General features: G+C 36.0%; 3 protein-coding genes across 31 annotated transcripts in view; 2 read left to right on the top strand and 1 right to left on the bottom strand.

Moving 5' to 3' along the window:
• The window catches only part of dab2ipa (DAB2 interacting protein a), a 212,658-nt gene extending 194,503 nt beyond the window's left edge, over positions 1-18,155 (top strand). For all 13 annotated transcript variants that reach the window (XM_017357419.4, XM_009303797.5, XM_073910098.1 and 10 more), the window contains 4 exons: positions 2,732-2,884; positions 8,419-8,621; positions 9,670-9,757; positions 10,644-18,155. In XM_017357419.4, coding sequence (XP_017212908.1) covers positions 2,732-2,884; positions 8,419-8,621; positions 9,670-9,757; positions 10,644-10,811 — 612 coding nt within the window. In that variant the 3' untranslated portion in view covers positions 10,812-18,155. The remainder of the gene's footprint in view (positions 1-2,731; positions 2,885-8,418; positions 8,622-9,669; positions 9,758-10,643) is intronic.
• Positions 18,156-19,535: 1,380 nt separating this feature from the next.
• The window catches only part of med27 (mediator complex subunit 27), a 241,308-nt gene continuing 233,404 nt past the window's right edge, over positions 19,536-27,439 (top strand). For 9 of the 17 annotated variants that reach the window (XM_073909251.1, XM_073909248.1, XM_073909247.1 and 6 more), the window contains exons 1-2: positions 19,536-19,690; positions 23,115-23,226. The gene's annotated coding sequence lies outside the window, so the exon portion shown is untranslated. Of the gene's footprint in view, positions 19,691-23,046; positions 23,227-27,439 lie in introns of all 17 variants that reach the window. The other 8 variants (XM_073909242.1, XM_073909241.1, XM_073909238.1 and 5 more) reach the window with 1 other exon arrangement.
• endog (endonuclease G) lies at positions 22,714-26,848 on the bottom strand. The gene is made up of 3 exons (NM_001024214.1): positions 26,199-26,848; positions 24,850-24,959; positions 22,714-23,299 (listed from the first exon to the last, which is right to left on the bottom strand). The coding sequence occupies exons 1-3, from the start codon at positions 26,730-26,732 to the stop codon at positions 23,023-23,025; spliced, it is 921 nt and encodes a 306-aa protein (NP_001019385.1). The 5' UTR covers positions 26,733-26,848; the 3' UTR covers positions 22,714-23,022.

Here is a 27,439-nt window from a genome sequence, read left to right as displayed (position 1 = left end):
AATAAAACCAAAATTTACGTAGGCTTTGTCATACTGTCTAATCTTTTTCTTCGCCTCTGAAGAATCACTGCATTTACGTTTGTCTGCCATTTTTGTTTTGATTTTGCCTTTACGATACGTTGACAAGCAGATTGCGCGAGTGAGCAAAATTTAAATAATTATTTAAAGTTATTTATTTTAATTATTTTCACTATTATGTTGGAATTTTAATCATGTGTTTAGATTATTTTTTTATTTTTTTGGCTGCTCGATTTTGGGAAAAATCATAATCACGATTATTTTGGTCATAATTGTAATCACGATTATTCAAAACCATTGCCAGTTAAAGTCAAAATTATTAGCGCTCCTGAGATTTTTTTTTTATAAATATTTCCCAAATTATGTTTAACAGAGCAAGGAATTTTAACAGTATTTCCTATAATATTTTTTCTTCTATTTGTTTTATTTTAGCTAGAATAAAGACAGGTTTAAATATTTTGAAACCAATTTAAGGTCAATATTATTAGCCCCCTTAAGCAATATTTATTTTTGATTGTCTGCAGAATAAACTACGGTTATAATGACTTGCCTTATTACTCTAAGCCTTTGAACTGCACTTTAATCTGAATGCTTGTATTTTGAAAAATATCTAGTAAAATATTATATGCTGTCATTATAGCAAAGACAAAAAGAAATCAGTAATTAGAAATGAGATATCAAAACTATTATGTTCAGAAATAAGTTATTAAATTTTCTTTCCATGAAACAGAAATTGGGCAGGAAAAGGTTTGCTAATATTCAAAAGGGCTAATAATTCTGACTTCAACTGTATACATACAGTTATTTTCCACCCTGCAAAGGAAAGAGAAATGAATACAATAGAATAAAAATATGAAACAAACTGTGCTTTAAGCATCTTCACTGTAAGAAAAACACTTTAGCTACAGCATTCCTTCAGTCAAGAGCAGCGAGGGTTTTCTCGTTATGTTTGTTTAAAAATGATAAAAACAGGCGGCAGAAGGATATAGCGCGCTGTATCTTTAATGGTTTCTCTTTCACGTCTTTTGATCCTCAACTCGTTTGTTTATTATACAAATGAGGGTTAATGTTAATAATCACTAAACACCGCGTTTTGACACCTATTTGACCATTAAAGCGCTCACGTTAAGATGACTTTAGATGTCTGCGCTCCTCTGCTCGTCTCAGTGTGCGAATGAGAGTGAATGCTGACCGGCCGCATGCTTCTGACTGCGTGATCGTGCTGCACACACACATAAGCTCTTTCGCGCTTTTAAGAGCAACACGTGTACAACTGTGGCGAAATATGATGCAATAATCATTTATCTCGATTAATGCTTTTTATAATCGTTTGAAACCGAAATCTAAATCGGATTTTCGATTAATTGCAAAGCCCTTTATAATAGTGGACCATTTTTATGCCTTTTTCTACCTCAATACTTATCCTCTCCCGCGCCCCCCCTGTGAACTCTGGCGCCCCCCTTAGGGGGGCGCGGACCCCAGGTTGGGAACCACTGGTCTACGGCTCCATCAAGAAAGGCAGCCTGAATCTTTTTTTTTTTTTAAGGACAAAGCTACAGTATAGCACTGCATCCCAAATGACACACTATCCACTATCTACTCATGCACTATGTACTTATGTACTTACACACTCAACAACATAGTATATGTATGTAGTGTCATCCCAAATGGAACACTAATGGGTTTTTTACTAAGTGGAAATTCAAAATGTTTCCCAGATGACGTTTGATGGTTGCCAAATTAGCAAAATAAATGATAAAACTACCAAATAATAGCTGCCATGAGTATAATCGCATTCACCATCGGGAGGCGCTATAATCACTCTCGTAGGAGAATTTTGCTTTCACAATCCAAAATAAATAATCAAGCATTAGCACCCGGTTGTTCCCCTTCCGTTACGTGAGCAAAGCTTGGTCGTTAAGTGCGTGAAGTGTCCAACATAACACTCTTCTATTTACCAATGAATAAGTGCATTATCCGGGTAATTAAAGTGCACTTATTATTTTTAGAGTTTGCAGTGTGAATGCACTACTTACACTATTTATTCTACAAAATGGTGTAGAAAAGTGCATAAGTGTGCAGTTTGGTGTGGGAATGGCCTAAAGCTAATCTGAGCTCTAGATGGTTAAAAACACAGAGGAAATGTGTAATAGGGACATTCTGGGGATTGGTTTAAGTTTCTACAGGGAAAAATTACATTTAGTTTTCAGTATCAGTTCTAATCCAGATTTTAATGAGCAATAAATACCAAAACAATTGGTATCACCCTTAATGAAACTATATGGCTCATGAGGAAAATAGAATGATGAGCTGCTTAAGGTTCAAATGATTTGAAATTGGGCAACAGTTTAGCTTGTAAAACTTTAACGGAAGGTATTCTAAATTCTCTAACAATTAGGCATTGCGATTAAATTTAAAGTTGTTGTAACACTGTGTTGAACATATCTCTGTCCCAAACTTATTTGCAGTGTGCTCTAGCAATTATAATGAGAATGTCATACTTGGTACTTTTGTCAATTATATAAAAGTTAAACAGAACAAAAAAACAAAAAAATCACATATATATATATATTTTTTTTACAATGTACAAAATATTCTATCCTTTTTTCTTTTTTTTTTTAGAAATGGGGCTGCAGATGCTAGCGTGGGCATATTAAGAGACAATAATGTGTGTGTGTGTGTGTGTGTGTGTGTTCAAATGAACTTTTATTAGGCTCCATCTCCTGTGAATCCCAATGCATTGGACCGCACAGCTGCTTGGCTGCTGAATATGAATGTGCAATATTTGGAGCAGGAGGGAATTGACCCAGATTCCAAACACCGGGAGGACTTCCCAAACAAGGAGGATCTCACACCCACTGAAAAGGTAATAATGAGACCTCATCCTGCGGTACGGCTGCACAAAAGCAGCAGTATGTGCAAAAATACAGCAGGCGCACTGTTTGTGTGTTCAAAACTAGCCTCCCATGGGCTCACAAGACAGGAAGTGCTAGCAGACAGTGATGATTTATTATAAATGACATAAGGGACTTTCAGTTTTTGTGGAAATGATTGAATATGATTGATTTTTAGCAGTGTTGGGTAGGTTACTTTAAAAGAGTAATTAGTTACAGTTACTAGTTACAGTTACAGTCACAAACAGTAGCTGAGTTACATAATTATAAAAGTTACTAATTACCAGGCAAAGTAAAGATTACATTTCTTAAAAAAAATTCTAATATGTCAAATGACTATAAAAATATATAAAACATTGTACAATAATCTACACTATTTTAATCTTGTAAAGTAACGCTCATTGTTCCAGTTTGCAAAAGCTACATTTGAACTTGTTGGATTTGCCATCGTTCTTATTCCTGGTCACTGGTGTGTGCCACAGTCTGTGCATGTGCTTGTGTGTGAATGCCCACACTACTCTGCCTCTGATTGGCAAACAATAGAAATGTACTCTATCTGAGCCAATCATCACGTTCTCAATTACACCACGTTCCCAGACATGCCAATCATCATCTCTGGTAAGTTATGTGTCCCGCCTCAGCCCCTAACACACACACCCCAGAGAAAGCGAGTTCCTATGGCTGAAAGAAACGCTGCTCTTTTTTGATTCAGTTATTGATTCAGTGATTGATTCAGTGTTTTCAATTATAGTAACGCACATTTTATTGTAAAAGCAATGGTGTTGTAACAGGGGAAACAATTCATTTGATTACTCGTTACTGAAAAAGATATCGCTGTTAGTAACTCCATGTATTTATACCGCTGATATTCCCATCCCTGAATTTTAGTGATGTCACATTTCTGACCTAATTTTAATGAAATTATTTTTGTTAAATATTATTTAAATATTATTTTGTCAAATAAATTAGCACATATGTATAAAAACCATCAAACGTAATAGGAAATATAAAGATTTTTTTCTGTTCTCTTTATTCATAATAATTCAAGATTAAGATTAAGACTAAAGTTTTTTTACTAAGCGGAAATTCAAACCATTTTCCTGTTGACGTTTGCCAAATCAGTGAAATAAATGACCAGACTATCAAATAGCTGCCATGAGTAGAACCGCATTCACCATCAGTAGGCGCTATAATCACTTTCGTAGGAGAATTTTGCTTTTACCATCCAAAATAAATAAAGTTATCCAACATATGCGCCCGATAACTCCGACCCTTCTGCTATGTGAGCAAACCTGCAGTCGTTGAGTGCGTGAAGTTTCCATTATTACACAATTCATTGAATGAGTGGATACTACACTACTCACACTATTTATAATACAAAATTGCGTAGAATTGTATGAAGTATGCGATTTGATTTTGGACATACTAATTATAATTTCAAATACTATTCTGGATAGATAGTGTGCGAATTGGGACGAAGCACAAATATCATTGTGAGCTGTGGGCCGAAGGTAAATACACCGAACTATATTACATTAAAGTTGTCATGGGTAATTTTCTAGTTTATTAAATAATATTTAAAAATAAATAGAAAATATCTCTATAAAATGGTATTAACTGATGCAGTATAACTTTTAAAATGATAATCTTATGCTTTAAAGAAAATCTTTAAAGGATCCTCATCATTCTCCTTCTCTTCTCAGATGATATGGCGGGACAAACCAAAGGTTACCATGGGCCAACTTTGGCCTGCGGGCCATAGTTTGGGCATCTCTGGTCTTTCACAAAAGAAATAAAGGAATCATCATGATTTTTTCCCCCTGTTCTAGCACTCAGACATGTGGAAATTTTCAGCTCAGATCTCGATGCTTAGTCATGGCATCATGTCTTAAACTGAAACGAGGACTCTGAATGTCAGACCTCAGACAGCTTGATGTTGTTCGGAGAGTAATGAAATTCTAAAGGACTTTAGATAAAGTTGACTTTTGATCTCTGTAGTGCTGTAATTTAGGCAGACAGGTTCACATCACTGCACTGCAGTGGCTGGCTTACACTCGTCTGTCGTCTCTTTAATGAATAATGAACCGATGGAGTGTGCCGAACACGTACATCCACACACACTCAACCCTTCACAGATAAACCTTGCTGCATCTGTGCTGCTTCAAGATGTTAATGTAAGTGATGCTGTAGTGGTTCATGGTATAATCTAAAGGGAACAGAGTTTATTGTTAATACTAAAGTTGGTGAAAAATGTATAATATTAAAAAATAAACACACAAAGAAAGCCAGGCTTATTATGTTGAGTCTTTTCATATTTAAAAAGCAGTCAGTTTCTGTATCTGTATTTCCAGGACTCAAGATAGAAAAATGTTCCCTAAAAGTTTTCTTCTTTTCAGAGAGAGATGCATAAAATATTTCTGCACTCTCTTAGTTTTCATATAGCCTAAAACAAAAATACAGTAAAAAATTTGTGTTAAAATATAAGGCTGATCGATTAATCTAAAAGTAATCGAATCTTAAGTCTATGGATGGAATGTCTTTAACTAGTTTTCAATGTTATTACTGGGCTTCAAATATTCGTCCTATACTTCACTGGCTTTACGAAGATCTTGGGGCTGATGCTTTAGCCATCGAGTCTACCTCATGCTTGCCCTCATCCCTAGCAGCCTTAGTTTATGCTCCTCTTTCCTTCCCTCATGACAAATTCACAAAACTTTTTAGCTGGAAAGATCCACACTTAAATTTTGAAAACAAATTAGATGTTATTTTGGTTGGCAAATCATATCTCCAAAATCTCCCATTCATTCTAATCCGGTTTTTATCTTATCAATAATTGATAAATCATTTGCGTCTTGGCATACTAAAGGTGTTAAGGAAATAAATGACTTGTATCATGAGGGAATTTTCTCCTTATTTTAGCAGGTATGTGAAAAGTTTAATATTCCACACAAAAGCTTATTGTACAGCAAAAATGTTCCCACAGTTTCCGGCATCGCCTCCTAGCTCCTCATTTGATAATTTACTGGAGAAGCCAACAATTTGGAAAGGGATAACATCATCATTCTACTATAAAATTATGGCACCATTTGATACATCCCATTACCAAATAAAATCTGTGTGGGAAGACCATCTGGGAATTACAATTTCAGATGAGGACCGGGAATCAGTCTTTTGCAGAATTCACACGTGCACTGTCTGTGCAGGACATGGACTTCTGCAGTGCAAAATTGTGCATCATGTACACTAGATAAACCTAAAGCTCTCAAAGCACTTTCAGCATATACAGTGGGTGACACTTTAAAATGGCGGGCTTTATACCACCGCCGCTCTTAAGAAGTAAGAACTGAAATATAACAGTATAACAGAAATATACAGTAGCTGTAAATACTCTACTAGTAATTGAACATGAAACAATAAAACAAAGCATTATAATTCCTTCGTTAATCATAAAAAATGTTAAATTATTAACAAGCTTTATTACCATTGTAAAGTTGTTAAGTGAAATGAGGATTCATTTTGGAAAGTAAAATTAAAGAAATAGAAGACAACTGTACTAAAAGTACAAACATGCATACAAATAAGTAGGCCTAAATAAATAAATAAATAATATAATCCTGCCTGTAATCACTGTAATTCCATTTCAGCCACTCATGCGCATGTGTTTTAGGCTACGTTTACACTGCAGCCAATGTGGCCCGAATCAGATTTTTTGCCCACATGTGACTCAGGTAATGACTAGATTTATGAGTTTAGATTTGTGTCACTACCGTATGTAGTATTAAATCAAATACTTCTTTTCAGATAATCTGATGTTTTGCAATGCGGCCACAGTGTGACCACGGTTTTGTCAGATTTCATGTAACTTTTACATAATCTTTGAGCGACATGCGTCATCATTCTGTGCTGCAAACATCATCTACTCAGCAGCATAGTAGAATGGCACACAGGCCAATTACTTTACCACAGAATTTTGATGGCAAAACTGGTTAACGATAGGGGCACGGGTTGATGGCGAAGCCAAAGAGAGGTGTTGCGGATAGGGGACCTGTGTGCAAAGGAAAGGCACTTTTGAAATTTTAAGGATGAACTTTCTCTCCAAGAGAAAAAAAGTGCTCAAACCCACCTTCTGCACGTGCCTGTTGTTTATAGTGAAATAAAATGAAATAACTCTGCAAACAGAGATAACCAACTCCGCCTTCACAGTTCAGTCTGCGACTGCTTATTAACCCTTGATGAGTTCACTACACTGGTGCTCAGTAAGAAACGCACCGCGGTCATCATAAATCACAAATGATCAGTGTTTTCAATCACAAGAGACTTATTTAAGGTTTCAATTGGCGAAATACACATTAGTAGTCGCAGAACAACCCTTTACAGGTCATGAAATACACCACGGTTGTCTGTGAAATGGGCAATAATCATATTAAGCATAATCTGACATCGTGCTTCTCACAGTATACACATTGTGTGCATAATTAGACATTTTGTGGAATCCGTAATTGTACTTTTGCGCATGGGGGTCAGTTTAGAAACAAGATCTGTTCACACTGCAAATCTGATATTTGCCACATAATAACAACATTGTGAACAGCTATTTAAAATAATCAGATCTAAGAAAAAATCTGATTTGAGCACTAAGCCTCGACCGTAGCCGCTGTCTTGTATAAAGCTTAACTGCTTTTAAAGCACTATTTTTCTCCAATCATCAAGATGGCGCCGAGCTTGGCCACCGTGTTGCGAGCTCCCAGCAATCCTAAGCTTTTCACTCATCCTAGCACATGTGCTGCTGATGATGTGACAATAAAAGTGATTTTAAAACTATATTTGTTTTATCTGTTTTTTTTATTTTTTTTATTTTTTATTTTTTTTGGGGGGGGGGGGGGTATCTATTTTCCCTTGCCCACTGATTGTCATATAATCTTACATAGATACAGTTTTATTGCATAGCTTTTATCATCACTCCACAAGCAGATTCGCGCTACCTCACTGATTTTGATCCTGTCCCTAAAAATTATTTTAAACCCGGAAGATGAAATTAAACACGCAACACACACAAATCTGTTAATATTTAAAAAAATAATTACTCCAGGGTGTCTTGAAAATGTAAATGCTCTTGTAAATGCATTTTTTTAAGTTAAAACATTAGTAAACTAAAGTAAATTTTGCATGTAGACAGACCTTGCACTGGTTTCAACTTGGGTACATCACTGTTAGAGAAACCGCATTGTGAGCACCGTGCTTTACTGTCTGAGCTACCAGATTGCCCCAAAGTGCATGAAAAATTAATCTTTGAAGCATTCGCTAGCACCTGCTAGATATACTTCATACAGCTTTCCTGGATTTTCCAGGCTTAGCAGACAGATACGAGATGATTAGCAGGCTGTATTCATGTAATATGCATGTCAAACCACAGCCGTACACATCGCACAAGTCTCTCCGTACACAGCTTTTGTTGCCCCTGTAATCCAGCTATTAGACTTCTTCATTTTCTCCTTTTCTTCTTCAGTATCAGCATGAGATAGCCGTCCTGCAGGAGAAGCTGCGTATTTCTGCCAAGAAGCTGGAGGAGTATGAATCTCGTATGAAGAGTCAAGACGACCAAACGCAGAAGATGCTCCTGGAGTACCAGGCCCGGCTGGAGGACACGGAGGAGAGACTACGCAAACAGCAGGACGACAAAGAGCTGCAAATGAAGAGCATCATCACCAGGTGAACATCTGTAGAGAAAATTCATTTCAAGTTTATTTGTATTAATTAATTAACTATAATTATTGTGCCAAAGCAGCTTTACAAAAGGAGCACATTTTTGCGTTATAATCAAATTCAGTAAAAATGAAGGTTATTAGTTATCATAACTTTATTAGTTACTAATATCTTAACTAATTAACCAGTAACTAATAGTTTTTAACAGTTAAAGTTATATACACTCACCGGCCACTTTATTAGGTACACCTGCCCAACTGCTTATTAACGCAAATTTCGCAGTGTACCCATCTTCTGATGGCTACTTCCAGCAGGATAACATGCCATGTCATTAAGCGTGAATCATTTCAGACTAGTTTCTTGAACATGACAATGTGTTCACTGTACTGAAATGGCCTCCACAGTCACCAGAACTCAATCCAGTAGAGCACATTAGGGATGTGGTGGAACGGGAGATTCGCAATATGGATGCGCAGCTGCCAAATCTGCAGCAACTGTGAGATACTATCATGTCTATATGGACCAAAATCTCTGAGGAATGTTTCCAGTACATTGTTGAATCTATGGCACGAAGGATTAAGGCAGTTCTGAAGGCAAAAGGGGGTACTATTAAGGTGTACCTAATAAAGTGGTGAGTGTAAACATAGTTAACCTGCATTTATAGAGTGTAAAGGTAATTTCGATGTATACATGATCAATGGAGTGTATTTGTGTATTAAGTGTTGTCCATCAAAGGAGAAACAGAAAAGTTTGAAGATCCTTCTGGAAATTGATAGACTGTAGGTTCGAAATGGTGCTTTACAGATTTATAGACATTATTTGGTAGCGCTACACATTTAATATTAATAATATTCCAAATTTTGCCTTCTAAGAGATGGTACAAGATTGCTAACACAATTTAGCCATGAGAGGTAAGATAACTAGGGTGCAAAAGTTACTTTACAAATAGATAACATTCTGATTTACATTTTCTATGGGTTTTGGTTAGTATTATGTTATAGACAGCTCAAGTAGCTTCTAAAGCATGAAGATGTATATCTATTTTTTGTTTCAGGTTGATGTCGGTCGAAGAGGAGCTGAAGAAAGATCACTCAGACATGCAGGCCATCGTAGACTCCAAACAGAAAATTATCGAAGCCCAGGTGAATCCAAAATCTTGTATATAGATTTATAAATTGTATTCAAAATAAAACCTATTGTTTAATATATACATTTTATTAAGTAATTTTTAAAACACATTTTTAAATTAAAATATTAATCAAATAAATGAATGTATTAGTTACAAAATATGTTACTCTGTGTATGTTACAAATCAAATACATTATTTCCAGGTTAATAATCAGATTTGTTACATTCAACATGTTGGTTTGCAGCAAAAAATAAAAATTCTAGAGGCCTTTTGGATGATTTTCAAATCCGACTTGAGTGCTGCTGTCATTAATGCAATACTGCCGCATACTAAACACTAAGAAATCAATGCGCTCTCTTTACTGAAGTTGTTTTGCCGATAATTTAATTTAATGGACAGTTTTCTATTAAATAAGAAACAAGCAGCTATTCATCTAACAGTCTCGGTTGCCTGTGTGAATATTTTGCAAGGTCACAGCGCCCTCTTGTGTTGAGTTTATATTTCAGCATATTGTGAGCGGTTTAATGGTGTTAATGTATTTGAAAGTTTAATGATGATTGCCAGTGTCCTCCGGGGACAATCAGTGTCTCTCGTAAACAGTTTGATGAGCATAAAAACCACCCACTGTGGATTTGCTTCAGCACTCATCCAAATCATTAAAGACTTTCTTAACATCATAGATTTATTTTATAAAGACAAAGCCATCGCCGTGTGAATTTTAATTCCAACTCTGTGAATTCATCTTATGGGTTGTAGACGGTGTAATTAATCTGTAATGATTCCGAGCCAGTCACCTCGTGTCCATTGCAGAGCAGAAAGACTTTAATTAAACATTAAATATCATGCACTGTTAATCACCTTCTCCTATCTGACCTCCATTAATGGTCAATTCCCAACAGGAGAAGAGAATCGCATCCCTGGATGCCGCCAACGCCCGGCTAATGAGCGCTCTGTCTCAGTTGAAGGATCGTTACAGCATGCAAACCAGGAATGGCATCTCTCCGACAAACCCCACCAAGCTGCAGATCACGGAAAACGGAGAGTTTCGGAATAGCAGCAACTGCTAGCATGGACACAAACACGGGCCTACGGGTCTAGTGACGGACAAGGGCTATGGGTAACTCTCACAATATGGAAGGAAAAAAAGAAACGGCACTCTGGCATTGTTAAACTGACCTAGTATTAAGTCGGAAATAAGTCGGTGTGTCGTTTTAGAGTTGCACAATGTTACATGGTTGATTTTTCACTCAGTGTATAAAGGCTATGGTGTCTTTTAGATGATTAGCCTGACGGATGTCTAATGAAATACTCCCATGATGCTTCTTTGGTAGCCCTTGTCACAAGCAGTGACTAGGGGTGTGTTCACACTTGCAGTTTGGTCCAGATTAAAACAGAAAAGCCTTTTATGCTGGTATTCACACTCATTTTAAATGGGTCATGAACTACTTTTTGGTTTTCTCATTAGAACATTATAGATCACATCCTTCATATGTGTTTTCATAAATAGGTCTTGGTTAAAAATGCATAGATACTGAGTACATATCAAATGATCTGTATTAACAGTCAAAGTAATAGCAAACGTATTTAAAACAGTTACACTTGTGTGGTGCAACATTACTGACAGATCTAATATAGTTGCCACAACATCGTCATATTTTGAGTATTTCCGAAATCCAGCGTCAAATTGTGCCTTGTCTGCAAACAAATTGGCAAACAAAGTTCTTAAATGTCCCGTGAAGTGCTTTGAAAAGTGCATTTTTATTTCATGTCGAAACTTAAAGAGAGGGCGGGACATAGTGTAGCCCCTCCCCTTTAAAAAACAGCCAAAAGTGTTTTGCTTTTTCACCGCTCTTTCAGTCAGAGTAGTTGAGCTCAATTAAATGAGAAGCATCTTGAAGAGGGCGGGCATGTCAGATACTAGAGAGCATTTTATTGGTCAAATATGTGAGTAAAACAGTTGATCCATTTAGGCGGAAGTGACAAACTGCAAGCTTCATGTGTTAAATTCATGCTTTATATCTTCTAAACAGGAATTTCCTCACTGTTTTGGTGCGCACTAGCTTATAGATGTCCTAAAAACGAACAATACTTATACTAACATCTAAAACGTTATTTTCATTTCATGGGACTATTAAAGAGGTGATCTGAAACTTAAATAATAATACAATTCATCCACTCTTTCCTAATGTTGGGATGAGAAGACAGAGCATCTTGTTGTCTTCTGAGCATCTTTATTGTTTGGTCGTTTAATTCAACAGTGTGAATCGTGGGTGGAGCTAACCTGGCTGTGATGTAGAAGTGGGTGTTGATCATCTGCTGTGGAGGCGGGGTTTAGCCACACTATTACACAGCCTGTTATTTTAGCAGACTCGCTTCAGATTGAGTTCAGACTGCATGATTTTAGCTCTGGTTTTGAATCGCCAACAGGTTTTTAGAAATTGCAGACAAGCATCTGAAATCACAGGCAAGTCGGTGCTCGTTCACGTGAGCAACAATCACACAGTGTAAACTATCAAAGATGCAATCTGAGAGAATCGGTGATGAGTTGTTGACACTCGTCAGATATTTGGCATGATAAATATCTAGAGCTTTCTGCAATTAAAAATCATGCCATGTGAAATTTGTTCTGATTGAAAATGACATCAGCGATTACCTACAACCAATGAAAGAGCAGCATCCACTAGTATGGGTATCAGCAGGCCGGCGGGAGGCTGGGGGAGAAGTTAAAAGGGCCTCTATTCGGTTTATTTGGACCCAAGAAATTGAGAAAAACTAATGTAAATTTGGCAGGAGCACCCGTGTCTGTTAAACGTGTCATCTGAGCAATACCACAACCTGGTCAAAATAAAAAAAGTTTAAGAGAAATTAACTTCAGGTGAGCAAAATAAGTACATTTTCTACCCCACTAAAGGCTTCTTTCTCATTATATAGATAAAAACACAAGATATATTATGTGACTGCTTGTTGTTTCCATGTCATTGCTCGTGTGTGTTTGGTTATGAGATGTAGTTTCCGGACTGAGACAAAGTTGCCGGCGATTCTCCTATATTGTAAAGTTATGCAGTTTGAAGCCCCCTGTCACCGATCCATTCTACTGTGTAAACACAGCACTAACAACTACCCTAGATAGTCGTACAGTGTGAAAACATCTGATACGTGACTACTTTAAAAATCGTGCAGTCTGAACTCGACATTAGACTAGACAGAAACTTCTGAAACTTACAGGATATTTTGGGTTTGAGTTGAGAACTCAAGAAGAGCTTATAAAATGCATACAGAAGTCAAAACAGCACAAGGAATTCCTCTATCACACACACGCATATATTTGCTGCTGGAATACAGTATATGTTTATAATGCTTGTATTGACATATAGGCAATATAGCTCCTTTGTTTAGAAAAAAACCGGTATGCTTGTACAGTACATCCCTTATTTAGATCTTGTGACATCACAGTCAACTTTTGGTTTGCCCCTGGAGGGCCGGTGTCCTTCATATTTTAGTTCCAACCCCAGTTAAACAAACCTAATTCAGCTAATCAAGCTCTTTCTAGGTATACAAAAACTTTACGGCAGGTGTGTTGAAGGAAGTTGGAGCTAAACTGTGCAGGACACAAAAGTTTGAACACCCCTGGTTCAGCCCCACGTCATGATTTTGCCAAATACGATGTGATCCTGGATTAACATTTATGTCAATCCTGGAACATCTTTTTTGTTGGAAAATGTAATCCATGGCTATAACTACCTCTAAACCCAACCACAACTGTAAACTATTCCCAAAATTAGAGGGGAATAATAGTTGAATAACAATCATGTAGAAGTGCTTAAACTTAACCGTAAGCTTAAGCTTAACATAAACTGTATCCCTTAATTTTGATTGGCTGATTGGAATGTTGTTCCAGGATCATCATAGATGTTAATTCAGGAACATGTCCTACTTGGTGAAATCAGGTTGTCGTTGTTTCGCCTTTGGTTTGTGTTGTATTCATACTTCAGTCGAATCCCATCAGAGTTTGAAGTGAAACGAGACATTTACAGTGTTTTCGGTCTGCTTGTTTGGTTCAAATGTCACCAATCACATCTAAGTTTCTTTTAATGGACCCCAAGCCTGCCAAGTGTGAACACACCCTAAATTCTGCATCATCCATAGATTTGAACTTGGCATATAAGCCTTTTGATTGGACTCCGCATGATAGTTCTGCTCATGTATGTAATGATTTGATAAAACACTATTTTCAGCTTTTTTTATTGTACATTTCATCACCCTTTTTTGTCGCTTGCGTCACTCCAGGACGGCAGTAGCACAAAGAGCTCGCTTTTTTTGTAAGAGAAACATTGCATTTGGTTGCATACTTTTTTTGTATGTTCATAACATTTTCGTCTATGAATAAGGTGCAATCCTTATTAATGTATATAGTTTTTATGGGCTTTTCAGAGAAAAGAGATTTTTCTTTTGTTTTGCTTTTTTTCGTACAGTGTGTATTTCCCGTGCTGAGTTCTGCTGTACTTTATGTAGAAGAAGAACAACATAAGCTGATTGTACATTCAGGTGCTGCTTCTAGACAGAGCAAAGACAACGACACACACTTTAACCCTCTGCAAATGCTCACAATCAACGCTGTGGATACAAACAATCCTCATACTGCTTGCTGTGGCCAGTATTAGACTCCATACCCAACATGATACCTTCAGTACAATCAATGTCTGTCCTCCTACGATGTCTTTTCTTCCACTCTATGCACTTTCTATAGCATTAGAATGGACCCTTTAACCAAAACCTGCTTCTGTGGACTTGTTATAAAGGCTATTCAGAGCAGCAAGTACAAAGCATATAGCATTCGGCACTTGGACTGGATGACAGATGATGTGTGAGGGGAACGTGGCTGATTTTTTTTTTTTGCTTAAAGGTTGTGATGTTTTGTGCTCTTCAAAAGCATCAAACGAACCGCGAGTGAGTGGAGCACGGCAATAGTTGCGTCAGCTCTGCATGAAGAGCCTATGAAGGTTTGCTCCATTATCAGACGAGCCTGATTTAGCTTCACTCAACTTTATTCAAATTAGGTTCACCGAGAGGAGATCCAGAAGACTGTCAGAGTTTCTTTTTGTCGAAAGATTCACATCAGTTTTATTTGGGTCTGAAATTTTAGAGGGCAAATCACTTTTCTGTGTATGAATCTAACATTGAACGTCTTAATTTTTCAGAATACTTGGTTTTCACTGTTTGTTTTTTTTTTTTTTTTGTTTGTTTGTTTTGAGAGAGAGAAAGAATGCTCTGTTTGTCGTTTGGAGTTGATTTCTTTTAATATATATTTTAAGTTATGTTCAGCTAATTTATTTATTCAACTTTATTTGTCGCAACCCCAGATTAGAGAGTACTTAATGAAGTTTGGACGGCGAATGTGTCAAGCATTTAAAAAGATGTTAAGGTCAACCTGAAATGAAAGTTGCAACAGTCAGTTTATCCTCTCTATTATTAGAATTAGCTGAGTGAATTGAGTCCTCGTACAATTGGGTGTGCAATACTGGTCATCTGTAATAAGTGAAGTAAACTAAACAAATTTCAAGAGGACTACGTGCTTATGATTGACCACAGCTGGTCCCCTATGGCTAAACACGATTCACCATCTAGACGATTACTAAAGCTGTGGTCACACTGGACTTTTCTCCCTATAGACCTCCATTCATACTGTTACGATTTAATAAGTTGTCTTGGGGGAGTAAACGTAACATTTAGAATATTCGATTATTATTGAAGTAAATGGGTGGAAAATACACAAGGACACAAGTTTAGCAATTTATTTATTTATTCCTCTATGAGGAAAAGACGGATAAAGCCAACAAAATAAAGGCATATGTGTGCGCTTTGTACAATGCATAAAAAAAGCAAACAGAAATATAATCAAACCAAAAGTTTCTGGGGAAAAGGATATAGAGTGGTGCCAAAGCAAAGAACTAAAAAACAAAAACAAAAGCCACCTAAACTAGAATACAAGATCCCCCTTAACTTACTAATGAAAATCAAAATGTGAAAAAGAAACCAAAATCTTCAGCGTATGCGACGCCAATAACATAAACTCCATGAAATAATAAAAAAAATACAAAAAGTGGCTCTCAACCACTTACCTAGTGTTTCTGAACAATATAAATACCTACAGGCAAAGTGTATGTTGCGGGACTTAGTAACTTATTTCGTTTTCCCCAAAAAGGAATGATAAACTCTTTAACCATATTAAATTAATTTACATTTGTGTGCAATTATTCAGAACAAAAACACAAAGCATAATCAGAGCGAGCGTACACAACACAAACCAACACACACACACACACACAGCACTCTGTCAAACAAGGCGTGCCGGTCAAATTTAAAGTCCGCGGAACGAAGCCCAGCTAGTCCATGAGGAAACGCCCTAATGAGGAGTGACAGGCTCGGGATCCAATCAGCAGGTACCTGGGAGAGAAAATAGCGGAACAAAAGGTGATAGGGCGAGACAGAGCGAATGACAGACAAGGAGAGGGACAGTGAGGGGAGACAAGGACAAGCACAAAAATACAAACTCCCACGTACCGTAATGCAAACGCACGCAAAACACAAGCTTATGCGTCAAGTTTCGCCGATGGCTACTTTGGAAAGTTCAAGCTTGGTGAGCTCTGACCTGCGAAATTGCATCATTTGACTGCGTGTGACCCATCGAGGATCAAAACATGAGCTCTCTGTTCAGGGTTTTTAAATATAAAGCAATCACTCACTTTTTTTAATGTCTAATCATCTTGTTTAATCCCGCCCCTTTACGCAGCACCATTCAACAAAACTTCGCATGCTCAAACTCTAATGTGACCGCAGCTTAACTCACAATAACTAACCAGAGTTTCTTACCTCAGTTTTCATCGTATTGAAGAACATTCCCTCCCACCGCTACTCCTCTCTCCTATTTCTAGATTGGGTGACACGGCGGCCCAGTAAGTCCTCACAGCAAGAATGTCACAGGTTAAAGTCCTTACTGGGCCAGTTGACATTTCTGTGTGGAGTTTGCATGTTCTCCCTGTGCTCGCGTGGGTTTCCCCTGGGTTCTCTGGTTTCCTCCCGCTGTCTAAAAACATTTGACGCAAGTACATTAACCATACCAAATTGACACCATAGATGAGCGCTTAGTAAGTAGTCTATCTCTCTGTAGCTATCCATTTTACCTGTCAATAGCCATAAATAAGTCAGGGGAGTTCTCAAGATCTACCTGAGCTCAAACTCCCCTTTCACCCTGCTAACGGGAGGGAGCCCAGAGCTTGAGGATCTTATAAGCTCAGAGCTTTCTCCCGGGACTGCATGCCAAACACACGTCATACTCAATCATCAGCTAAGTGTGAACGCTTGAATATCATAATTGTTGTCAATATCAATGCCGTGTGAGCTAGTGTGTAGACTAAATACTAGTGTCACTATTCCATAAAATTAAGAACTGATCACTTTGATTTCATGTTGACTTTAAGAGTTGAGATGTGTTTTTTTTATGTTTAAAATATTAACCAATGGAGTGAGGTTGTGGGAGGAACTGTCTTTATTTGGCCAATGGCATTCAAGAAAGCTGTTTGAAAACATTCATTATTTTTGCAACTGCAGTGTGAGTAAATGTTTTGGAGGCAGAATTTGTCCATTGCAATAGGAATCCATGCAATAAGACATTTTGTTTGCAGGTGAATTACTTCACGGCGCAAATTTCGCCATAGATTTAGGTTTTGACTGATAAAAATCAACTTCATTAAACTGCTGACCTTTCTTTCCTGCAGAAAATACAGTAATGTGGCCACACATTTGTTCTAATTTATTGAATTACAGCGTAAACAAGCTAATGAAACATGTCTAGAGTACCTGTCCCATTTCTGAAGGCAATAGTTGGGCACACTAATACACTTTAAAATGTTTTCCTCCATTAATACATAAACTGAAAGTCAAAGGGCTGCTGTTTAGTACTTGGTTTTAAAGGAAGATGACTTTTCCCCTCTTTGGCATGATTATATATATATATACAACATAAGTAAATTCTCCATGTTTTCTGCTTTACCTCTTCATCTTTTGTATGTATCTTTCAGAGCTACGTTGACAGTTTTGCCACGTGTACATACACAGACAGAAGACACCAATATATAAGTCATTTGTGTTGGAAAAATGTTCTGTGCAATTCATGTACAATTGCCTCTAGAATTATGAAAGTTTTATTTAGCTATTTTAAGGTTCTGACTTTGTTAGTTTTACTGTACAGTCCAAGAAAAATACTGTTGTTGAGAAAAAAAAAGCTATATTGTTTCACCTGTGTAAAGTTAAGTAAATGCTATGGACAGAATGTATATATCCATGTAGAACGCCATTGTCAAGATGGGTGCACTTCGACGAGTGCCATTCAAAATAAAAGCTAAATATTTGTCCATGAGTGTCACCTGTATGGTCATTCTTAAAGAAAAGCATGGGATCATTTGTGTAGACCATTTTGAGGGATGTAAACAAAACAATTCTCCCAATTAATTCTACAGCTTCCGAGAATCCAAAAAGAGCCACATATTGATAAATAATGTTATGATAGCTGTTTTAACATTAAGTTATGTGTGAATTGCCTCTTGTTACAGTTATAAAATAGTTTAGTAACAAGTAGGAAATGTTCATGTGCCAATGACCACATAGAAATGGTCTATAGTGTTATTGCTGCTGAAAACAGATGTATTATAAAAGTTGTTACCATTCATTTTAGTGTGTGTTTGATAAAAATGTCTCAAATGTAACTAATTTTAAGGCCGTAGTGCCATCTAGTGGTCTTTAAGTGCAAGTGCATGAATTGATTTATACAAAGCAGAGGTGTTAACATTGATCAAATGTTTTGATTTGGTTATTGTATCATTTATGATGTACATCAAAAAAAAAAAAAAAAAAACATTAATTAGGTTAGCATTTTTATGAAAGATAAACTCCTGCTGAAGGTAGCCAAAAAGTGAGGTAAGTTTGGGTTTTGGCCAGTGTGCGAATATGCATTGACGATTTAAATTGCATCTAATTTATAAATAAAATTTGTACAGTTTCAGTGTTTTGAGGGTCATTTAGAGACAGGTTTAGAGGTATGTGTCTAAATGTTCTTTTTATGCTACGTTTAGATATAAACACCTACTGTATTATACAAGAAACGTATTTTGTGAATACTTCAGATATCTGTGCTCTAGAACTGTCAGTTTCAGACTGTAATATTTTTCCCAGCATTGTTTGGCGCGATTATCCATGACACCGTCATTCACAATTTGACACCATCAAACGTATATATATATATATATATATATATATATATATATATATATATATATATATATATATATGTGTGTATGTGTGTATGTATGTATGTATGTATGTATGTATGTATGTATAATTTTTAGTTATTAATATTTAAGATGTAGATCAGAGATCAAAGATCAGTCTTACTATTATTAAAGGGCTGACCCCCTACAATACATCGTGTTTTTGATGTCAGTCAGGAGGGTCAAATTCCCCTGTAATTCGCACCCTGGTTTTAACTAGAACCTGAAATATTAATGCAATGTTAATTGAGAAGAAAATCAAGCAAAATCATTGCGAAAACTGCTTAGAAGAGTCTATAAAAGTTAGTCACAAATTTATTATTCTTTAAATGTTCATTATGGCACAAAGTAGGATACATAGCGAATAAACTTTATATATTTTAATATTTTAAATATAAACTTTTAATAACTTTAAATATTGAGAGGAGACCAATAACAGTTTATTATCCATGTACATGTGAGAAAGAAGACCAATAGGAATGCAGTAAGCAAATGACGTCAAGACTGTCGGTTTGAAGTTTTGTCGAAGATTTCGTTGCAGATTGTCAGTCTAAAATTACTTTTTTATTGTGTACAGTTTACATTAATCGAAACTAGAGAACACACCAGAGGTCACTAGACAGGTAATATCTAACGTTTGAAATTTTGAGGATTTGTTCACATCAAACTCGTGTTTAACGTTAATGTCATTATTAAAGTCATTGCTGCTTCAGACGCCAAACAAAATCGGCTTCAACTATCAGATATTGGAAACGAACGACCCATGTCAGCTTTTCTGTTCATAACACGTGGTCATATTGCCATTTAAAGTAAAGTGATCACAGTTGCCATCACTCACTTCTTAAAACTGGTCAAATGCGTTTAAAACTAACTTACTCAACGACGCAGCCATTTGTTTACACACGTTTTGTGGAAAAGTGTAAGTAACATTAACAGTAAATGTTTTGAATTTATGCATAAAGTTGGACCGACTAACGTCAGTTGTTTAGTTAGAATTTACAGGTTTTTCCTATCAGTGTTGTATATTACACAGGCCTGTTGCCAGCCTGGTGAAAGTGGTGGCTCTTTTTGCAGTCACACTTCATTTAATATGTAACCATGAGGTTTAAATAGGGCATTTTTGTCTCATCTTAAGCGCTATTTTTAGCTGAATTAGCTTTTCAGATGTCATTTATTAGCCAAATAACAAACAGGCCAGCACATTCAGCTTTTCTTAGAATTTGGTCAATTGCATGAAAAAAAATTGAACATAATAATAATGTAGAGCTTGACGATTTTCTAGCATCTCTTGTAAAAAGGTACATTCGAAACTTCATGGAAAACAACTTTTCAGCCAAATTAGTATTCAAATTAATTTTATGGATGGCTTTTGGTGCTTTACAGTATTTTATTGGTTATTGATTGATTATTTCATTTTTGTTTCAAGAATAAGGTCCAAGATTTAGAATAAAAGTTACTTGTAATATATTTTCTCTATTTAAAACCAATACAGTAGTGAAAATGAATTAACTTACGTCAGATTGTATGTTTTCTTGCACAGCTGGATGTTAGACGCAGGGAAAAAAAATAGCATGCATTGGCCAAAATTGTTTAGCTGAAGTCACACTGAAGCAACAGCCAATAGAGGTTTCCATTTGGACTTAAAGCCTTTTTCAATGGGTTATTTTTTACTATTTATGATGGCATAGCAGTCAAAATAAGACAAACGAGCTTATGTAAAGAACAAATTCTGGACCTTTGTCAGTGCGGGGTGAGCCTTTCTAACCACCCAACCCCCTATGGCTACGGGCCTGTTATAACTTTTGCTAGAAGTGATTTTAATTATTTAAAAAATAGGTTAAACCTACTAGTTTGAAGGATATTGTGAAATATAAAGATTTAATATGGCAATTAATTAATATGTTTGGGCTGCCCTGATCCATAAATGGTGTTTAACCCTTTAACTGTCTGCACTGTTTTAAAAATGACTGTTAAAAAGAATTGTTTGCACAGCATTTTTGGTTTACAAAAAAAAAATCCAACAAAAAGTCCTGTTGCACTACTACACTTGATTTTGGTTTTATAGTAAAAAAAAAACAAAAGAAAAACAAGAAGGCATGTTAAATGAGAATCTGACATATTTTATGGAATACTTCAGAAAATAAAGATGTTTTGGTGTTCAATAATTTATTTTGATTGTTTTTAAATAAATAAGTCTTATACTTCATATTTTCTGACTTTTCATACTATATGTAATAATTCTGGTACTTTTTCCATAAACCGACATATCAATTTATTTGGTAGAGGCTGATATTTTAGCAATTATGGGATATGTAAAAAAATGCATTGATTGTGTTAACTAGCGACAGTAGTAGTTAAGAAATGCAATCCACTTTTTTTCCTTGGTGGGGCAGGTAAAGGGTTAATCAAGTGATCCTCTGTCTAAATATGCCTCAACATTTTTGGTATCAACTGTTAAATATTTTTGCTCGAATTTATTTTGGTTGAACAGCATATTTTTATGTGCAAAGAATAGGAAATAATTTAACTGCTTTACACTTTTATTATGTCGATATGTTTAAAACCTTATACTTTGCTGCTCTGGGGTAAACATAGGAAATTAATGTTGATAAGAATGACAATGTTTTTTTTTTCGTAAATCAGGGCTCGAAATTGTGACCGTTTTGGTCGCATATGTGCCTGAAATTTTTTTCTGTGCAACCTCAAAATATATTTTGGAGCATTTGTGCAAGTGCATAACATTTTTCACTGCAAAATGTTCACTGGATGCGCAGATTTAGGAAACAGTAACTCATAATGCATCTTTGCACCTAATAACGTGAAATTTTAACATTGACTGAATGATTGGCACACTGCTCTAGAACTGAACGCAAATGGATTGGTTGATATCAGCTGTCACTCATTCAGTCAATGCTATCCACCTTTAGGTGACGGGGGCTACAGCCGCAAAACTTTAAAGCGCTGAAGATGAGAGAATGAAAAGTACGCTGACAGATTTTGTTTTAGAAACCATCTAAAGGTACAAATAATGACACAGCAGATTAATGATACACTTTTCGACGAGTGGATGAGACTCCTAAAGCCATTCACTTTAACATCTGTGTGACGGAGTCTTCAGGTAACAGTGTTTGCAACTGAATCTACACATTTTGAGCGTGAGATGTTCTATTTAATCACCAGGATGATTTCAAATGCAATAAATCTGTTAATAAAACTTGTAGCAACGGTGCACATAATTCTTGGTGGGTGTCACAAAATTTTGGTTGGTGCAACCACATTTTTAAAGTTAGGAGCACCTTTTTTTAAAGATGTATTTGTTTATTTTTTAATTAGGTATAGAACACAAAATTTTGTATAGGTAGTTAGGTGCACCAGTGCTACTAAGCAAAAAGTTTACTTTGAGCCCTGTAAATCCTATCCATTGCATACTTGAGTACATAAACTATATGGCAAATTATGGGCTTGTGTATTTTTATTGCAATGGCAGTCATGAATGCATAAAATTTTAAGTTGCAAGTATGCTAATAAAAAGATGAGAGCACAAATTTGTGCAAAGAAATGAAAAATATACAGTTACTGATATCGTTTGTGAATAGCATTGCTTTATTGAGAGACACCAAAGCTAAATAAAAGCAAACTCATGTGATTTAAAGATTGCACAGTTTTTATTTCTAGTAGTACAGATTCAAATATCACTATCTGTATTAAAATCTACTTCTGTACAGTTTTGGCTCGGCATAAATTAATTGTTATATTATAAAATCCCTGTTAATGGCTGACATCTAACAACAGTAATAATACAAAATCTCTACTAAACAATACAACATCAGACAGTGATATGACAGTCATTATCACTATACATTGACTTCTATGTGTTTTCTCAGTAGTTTTCCTTAAAACTTTTGTTATGAATTTTTGATGGATTTTACTTTCGCCCTCAGCATTGACTGTAAACTCATCCTGCTGTTATGGCTTTCAGACTGCTGGTCCTCTTCATGATGTTTGGTACGAACAGCAGTCCTGACGCTCTCTCAATGCTCTCAATAGGAACCAGGAAGCGCTCCAGTGGAATCTTCTCATCGACCGGCATGTTGGGCATCACATAGGAGCGCAGCTCCACATCTCCTCTCGGCTTCTCCAGAATCACCACCTTAAAGAAGTGAGTCGGCACCGCTACATGATTCTTTCCCAAAACCTGATATTTCACGTACATCTTCCCATCAGCTTCCTGTCTGTAGGTGCAGAGAAAAAAAGATTTCACTTTTCATCCCTCAAAGATTTTCAAATGTTTTAAGATCTTGAGTTTTGAGATGCATTTGCTATTTTGAAATATCTAGAACTTCTAATATAAGGTTCTTGTGAACTGGAAGTAACGGTAGACTTCAGGCTCAAACACACCAGGACGCTTTACACTGAAAGTGAAACTCTGCTTGACTCGACTCGGCCTCTAAGTGGTGTTTACTGTAAATTTACCAGCTCCTGGCACATGAACAAAAGTGCCAGTCTCATTGGTGGATCAGTTTTTAAAGTGGTCCATCAAAAAAAACTAGCATGAAACAGTTTCTTTAATGATTGTTTTACAGCTACCGTTTTGCACATTGATGTACACAACACATTGGCGCCCTTTGTTTATTGACAAAGGGCCCTATTATACACCTGCTGCAATAAGGCACAAGACGTGTTTGACATAATTTGTTGCCATCAGATCAGATTTCAGATTTTAAGCCACTTTGTGGACTCATGGGCATGGTGGTCTAAAAAAGAGGTGTGTTAAGGCACATTGTTGCCGTTTTGAGGTACTGAAATAGACTGCGCTATTGACCAACTGAAATTTGGTCTAAAGTGACGTGCAGAGCGCGTTAGTTATGCGCCTGTGTGGGTCCAAACGCTTAGACATTGCTTAATACACACGTGATGTAAAACAATAGACAAATATTTTTACATATGAAAAAAATTTAAGTATTAAAATGTTACAATTATTATTTTCAACATAAATCTAAAAACTACTACCTCCATGCCTCGCTTACTCGTGACAATTTGCATTCGTATAATGTTGTTATTGATTATTATTTTTAGCACTGTTATTTATTATATGCATATTTATATTTTTTTTTATAAAAAAAAGTTTAGATTTGTCCACCTGTTGGGCTTTTGGAGATGTATGGGGCATAAGAATACAACTGTGTTTGGATATAACTCTTATAATATTATAATATAATTTATAATAAATTTTCATTTATTTGTTTGCTGGAAATTAGAACTGAATTTAGAAATAGATTTGAAACAAATCGTTGTGCCTAACAAATGACATTAAATATGTAAGCTAATGAATGCCTTCCATACAACACCATTTACTTATCCACTAAAGTAAAAGAGTAAAGTAAAGAGTAAAAGAGAAAGGTAAAGAGGCTCATTCTTTATCCTCGCGCTGCAGATGGTCTGTTTAACTGTCTTCTCACTAGTGAAGCATTCATTTTTTCCACTTACAAAGTCCGCCATGTTGAGTAAATAGCAAATACAACATGATGTGACCCAGCTGACTCTTAAAGGGAATGGGAGATGAGACTCGGATTGGTTTAATGCATGTTATATTCAAAACACAGCCATAACTCATTAAGAGAATAAGCTCAACCCTGTTAGACCATGTGCCAGAGCGCAGAACGGATTTTTCCATCCTTAAAATAGCAAAAATGGATTCGGACATGCCCTTAACGCTTTTTTCTTCTTTAATGATGTAACATGCAGGCAGTGCATATTGTAGAGCACACTAGAACAGTTTTACCGTGGTAAGTAGAGTGGTCCAGTGCATACAAAGACATTCTGGTAATGCTTGGTGAGAGAGCGACAATACTTCTCCAAGTTATTCCAGGCATTCTGGTTAAGATTAGGATTCTGAGCAGAAAGACAAAAGAAAAATTATTAGACAGTGTATACATTTCATTTCATACAAAAGAGGCTTTTAAATATTTATATTAATTCATTTTTGTTTAACAGTTGTTTGTATGTCTGATGTGCACACACAATAGGTTGCCAGCATTGTCTAAACAGTCTAACATTTTATTCTGTTTTAATGATACTATTCAACATTTTTTTTCTTATTGATCTAATTTGAAAAGAGATAAGTACATCTTGCTTGTAAAAATTGTATGTCATGACTACCTTAATATTGCTGCTAAAAAGTAATAATAATAATGATTTTTAAAAATGTACTACTAATTATTGAGGTATAGGTTTATTTATCGACTGGAGAATTCTCATTAAAGCATTCTAATGTTGTGGACAAATCCTAGGCTGACTGATGTGCGTTATCAGTCACCTTTGAGGACATTTTGGCATAACTGTCTTTTTTAATGTATATTTTTTTGGGTTGTATTGTTCTGTTCGTCTTCTGCTGCTAATGGACCTAGTGTCTGGAAATAAAGTTTTAGATATACAGTATATCGATAGATAATATATATATATATATATATATATATATATATATATATATATATATATATATATATATATATATATATTTATAGAGAGAGAGAGAGAGAGAGAGAGAGAGAGATGTTAGCAGTAAGATTTTCCCTGTTATACAACAATGCATTTAATTGAATTATACACATAGACATCACCTTTTTGGAAAGGACACTATATTGAGGTAAAGTTGTTTTTACATTCACACATTCTTGTATTTTTTTAACAGTGACAACTCGTGACAAGGTCTCTATATTCTTAATTACGCTACTTTGAATATTCGTTCTGAAATGGCATGTAAATATGACTTCAAAACAACATTAGCTCTATTTTCATTGACTGTGATCAATGTTGTAATTTGATAGTCATTGGCTGCTAGTATGATTTCACTATTTACCATTTGCAAGGAATACTTTTCTGGAAATTTTATTATTAATGAGAAAGTCTTAATTATAGGTCCATTAAATTATAACATTATAAATGTGCCAATATATAACCAACTTTACCCCAATACACTACATTGTATATCTGCTGCTTATTTTTATATACTGTTCTGATATTGACTGTAATGTAATAACGTGCACCTTTTGGAACGGTAAATATTGTGAAAAGCGCTATACAAATAAACTTGAAATGAATTGTTATAAGGTAGGATCAGCTCCAGTTCACCTGTGGAGACACATTGCTCAGGTAAAATGTTTCATCCATGGCTTTCTGGCTCCACTTGTGATTGGCTGCTGCTGCCAAGTGACCCCTGTCAAATCCACTCCCCTTATAATCCGCATTGCTGGACCTGTGGTAAACATGAACCGACTCGTCCTCTTTGAACTCGCAGTACTTTCTGTCCGAGCTTCCGGTGACCGTCTCTGCGTTCAGCTGCTCGATGACCCAGGCTGCCGTCCTGTTTCTAGGGTCGTAGGAGGTCACGTAAGACTCTCTGCTTTTGATGTTGGACAGGGAAGGAAAGCCGTATTTCATCGCAGCTGTAGACCGGTTTACAGAGACCTGTCCCGGCTGGTACGGGCTGATCTCTGACGCCGCGTCGACGCTTGGTATCGGGATGACCGGCACGCGATCCAGCAAACTCGCTTTCCTGTTGTTATTACGCCTGTCACCCGCTGCTGTCAGTGTGGCACCGATGCCAATGCCAGCTGTCAGTGACAAACCGGGTAAAACCCACCGCGAGCAGAAAACGCGATACATCGTTTACGGGCAATAAATATGTTAAGATAAAGTGGACGTGCTGTAGTTATTCCGATATTTTTTACATGACCCATGTGAGTTTGTCCTACCGGCTAAACTAGCGCGTAGGACGTATCGTCGCATGTATATGACGTCACGGGCTTTCTTAAAAAGACAACACCACTTTGGTACATTCCTAACTTCAATTTGTATCTTCTGTAACTCAATCATCGGCTCAATTTATCGTCTTTTTGTAAAATGGCCACATGTTAATATGTTTTGGTCTGATTTGTCCGTCTATTTTTCATCAAAATGTAAGTTTAACATTGATTTTTTCCATATGTAATATAATTTGTTCTTTTCTCATGACAAACATAACAGAATTTATAGGCAATTTATTTATTTTATTGGGTAAATATGTATTCACAAATGTACATTTTCTTCATCATTACCCAAGTTGCAGAATTTTCTTTGCGACTTAAATTGTTTAATTACTACTTTACAAAATGTTTACAGCAAAAAAGTGTTAAAACTGTGAAGTTTTTAAGGACTTTGTAAATATTGTTTAATTTGATAATTTGCCTCTGTACTCTGTTTTTTATTTTTTTACTTATTTATGATTGTAATTTATGTCATCCATTATTATGATTAATATGTTTGTATTGTTAAAACACAATGGAAGAAAAAACACTTTGAAACATAAAACTGATATATCAGAGAACTACATT

The sequence above is a fragment of the Danio rerio genome, chromosome 8 (assembly GCF_049306965.1).
Source record: "Danio rerio strain Tuebingen ecotype United States chromosome 8, GRCz12tu, whole genome shotgun sequence".
NCBI classification, from domain to species: domain Eukaryota; kingdom Metazoa; phylum Chordata; class Actinopteri; order Cypriniformes; family Danionidae; genus Danio; species Danio rerio.
The sequence above is the reverse complement of the archived record's forward strand: the minus strand, read 5'-3'. Positions and strand labels throughout refer to the sequence as shown.